The sequence below is a fragment of the Rhincodon typus genome, chromosome 47 (assembly GCF_021869965.1).
Source record: "Rhincodon typus isolate 14 chromosome 47, sRhiTyp1.1, whole genome shotgun sequence".
Classification (NCBI taxonomy): Eukaryota; Metazoa; Chordata; class Chondrichthyes; order Orectolobiformes; family Rhincodontidae; genus Rhincodon; species Rhincodon typus.
Genome location: NC_063378.1, coordinates 9032474 through 9035301, shown reverse-complemented (window position 1 = coordinate 9035301; position 2828 = coordinate 9032474). Strand labels below are relative to the sequence as shown.

The window sequence follows — 2828 nt, the reverse complement described above, 5'->3', positions numbered from 1 at the left end:
GTAGGGGCTGGAGGAGGTTACAGAGATTGGGAGGGGGTGTAGGGCTGGAGGAGGTGATAGAGATTGGGAGGGGGAGTACGGCTGGAGGAAGTTACAGAGATTGGGAGGGGGTGTAGGGGCTGGAGGAGTTTATAGAGACAGGAAGAGGGTGATGGAGGGATTTGTAAACGAAGAGTGGGAAGTTTATAATCGAGGTGTTGCTGGACTGGGGAGCGGTGTAGGAGAGGGAGGGAGAGGAGGGTGACTGGGGAACGGGACTCGGTGTGAGTTCAGAGACGGGGAGTTAGTGACGTTTTGGATAAATATCTCTCAAATAGCGAGCGGTGACAAGGTCGGGGAGTTTAATTTGGGAAAAGGACAATCTCACTCACAGAGCACATCGATCCTGAAACTGTTGGAGGTCATATTTTCCACTTTGCAATAATAATTCCCAGAATGCGATGATGTGACAGATACAATAGTCAGTATTTTGTTCCTCTCATTGAGAACTGCTGTATTCACACTGTCCTTATACCAGGTGTAGACAGCTTCTGGATTACTGCTGGAGTTACAGGTCAAGGTAACCTGGTCTCCCTCCTTCACCACTCCCTGTGGCTCATTATGAACAATGGTAACATGTTGTGGGACATCTGTAGAAGGAATTGCAGCTCGATTTAGGCCAGAGAGAGAGAGATAAAGCTGTGGAACATTATGAAACATTCTCCCAAATCCCCTCATAAATGCTGCCCATGGGCATTGACATTATTTCAGAGAGAGACAACCAGAATTCTTCAGAATCACACCCTAAAACAGGCCATTCACCCCCTCTGATACAGGTTTGTCCCCTGCTCCTTGTGGGAGTAAACTTCACATTCTCTCCCTGACTTGCTGTTGGAGAGAGTCTCACATTCTCCCTCAGCACTGACCCTCCGACAGCGCGGCGCTCCCTCAGCGCTGACCCTCTGACAGTGCAGCGCTGACCCTCCGACAGTGCGGCGCTCCCTCAGCTCTGACCCTCCGACAGTGCGGCACTCCCTCAGCACTGACCCTCCGACAGTGCGGCACTCCCTCAGCACTGACCCTCCGACAGTGCGGCGCTCCCTCAGCACTGACGCTGACATTTTTGGAGCGCTGGGCTCCCTCCGTCCCTCCTCCTCTCCCTCTCTCCCAGGGTTTGAGAATGACAGACTGACTCACCACGTCCTTCTCTGTTCACTGTGCTGACTCTCCGCTCCATTTGAGTTACTGCCTCTGTTTCCCCTGAAACACAAGGCAGGAAATCACATCGCACGTTTCACACGGTGATCCCAGAAATTCCGGCCAATGGGGCTCTCTCTCTCTCTGTGCTGTCAGTGAGTAATGTCTGTTCAATTGAGAACTCAGCCATATAGGAACAGACGGAGGCCATTCACCCCCTTGAGCCTGTTCTACCCTTCAATGGGCTCAATACTAATCTGAGGTGTCATTCCATATCCCTGCTTTTTGGCCCTTCCTACCTTTACTGAACAAAAATGGAGGTATTTTGGACCTAAAACAACTGATCCCGCATCCACTGCTGTTTGTGGAAGAGAGTTCCAAACCTCATAGCGTGTTAAAGTACTTCCCAACATCTCTCCTGGACGCTCTGGCCCTCATTCCCAACCTCCACTCCTTCCTTCTTCAATCTCCAAACAGTGGAAATAGTTCCCTTTGATCGACTTGAGAGGATGCAGAAAAGATTTACAAGGATGTTGCCAGGGTTGGAGGGTCTGAGCTACAGGGAGAGGCTGAATAGACTGGGGCTATTTTCCCTGGAGCATCGGAGGCTGAGGGGTGACCTTATAGAGGTTTATAAAATCATGAGGGGCATGGGTAGGGTAAATAGACAAGGTCTTTTCCCCAGGATAGTGGAGTCCAAAACTAGAGGGGCAGAGGTTTAAGGTGAGATGGGAAAGATTTGAAGGGAACATGAGGGGCAACTGTTTCACGCAGAGGGTGGTGCGTGTATGGAACGAGCTGCCAGAGGAAGTGGTGGGGGCTGGTACAATGACAACATTTGAAAGGCATCTGGATGGGGACATGGATAGGAAGGGTTTAGAGGGATATGGGCCAAATGCTGGCAAATGGGACTAGATTAATTTCGGATATCTGGTCGGCACGGACGGGATGGGCCGAAGGGTCTATTTCCGTGCTGTACAGCTCTATGACTACATGACGCTGTCTTATCCTGTTAATATCTTGAAGACTTCAAGCAGACCAACCCTTAACCTAGTAAATTCTAGAGAAAACAGGCCTCATTTGTACAATCTGTCCTCCAAACTTAACCCCTTAAAGTCCTGGTATCATTGTCGTAAACCTATGTTATGCTCCCTCCAAGGACAGTGTATCTTTCCTGAGGGGTGCTGCCCAGCTCTGCTCCATGTGAGGTCTAACCAGGGGTTTGTTTAACTGCAGCATAACTTCTCCATCCAGTCCCAATGACTACTTCCTGATGGCTCTCACCTCCATCATCATCAAGTGCTTTGAGGGGTTAGTCATGGCTCACATCATCCCCAACCTCCCCAGATTGCTTTGATCCCTTGCAATTCACTTACAAGGTCCACAGGAGATGCCATCTCCCTTGCCCTACACCCATCCCTGGAACTTCTGGATAATACAAATACCATTTCCCAAGTCCGACACCAATGCCTGGAACATCTGGGTAATAAGGATACCATTTCCTGAGCCCTACACCCCACCCCTGGAACATCTGGATAATACGGATACTGTTTCCTGAGCCCTACACTCATCCCTTGAAGATCTGGATAATAAGGATACCGTTTCCCAAGCCCTACACCCATCCCTGGAACATTTGGGTAATAAGGATACCA

The 2828-nt window shown here is 49.9% G+C and overlaps 1 protein-coding gene across 1 annotated transcript in view; it reads right to left on the bottom strand.

Moving 5' to 3' along the window:
• Positions 1–2828, bottom strand: part of LOC125487938 (scavenger receptor cysteine-rich type 1 protein M130-like) — a 20840-nt gene that overhangs the window by 10961 nt on the left and 7051 nt on the right. The window contains exons 4-5 of the mRNA XM_048620599.1: positions 1177–1239; positions 372–629 (exon numbers count right to left, since the gene is read on the bottom strand). Coding sequence (XP_048476556.1) covers positions 372–629; positions 1177–1239 — 321 coding nt within the window. The remainder of the gene's footprint in view (positions 1–371; positions 630–1176; positions 1240–2828) is intronic.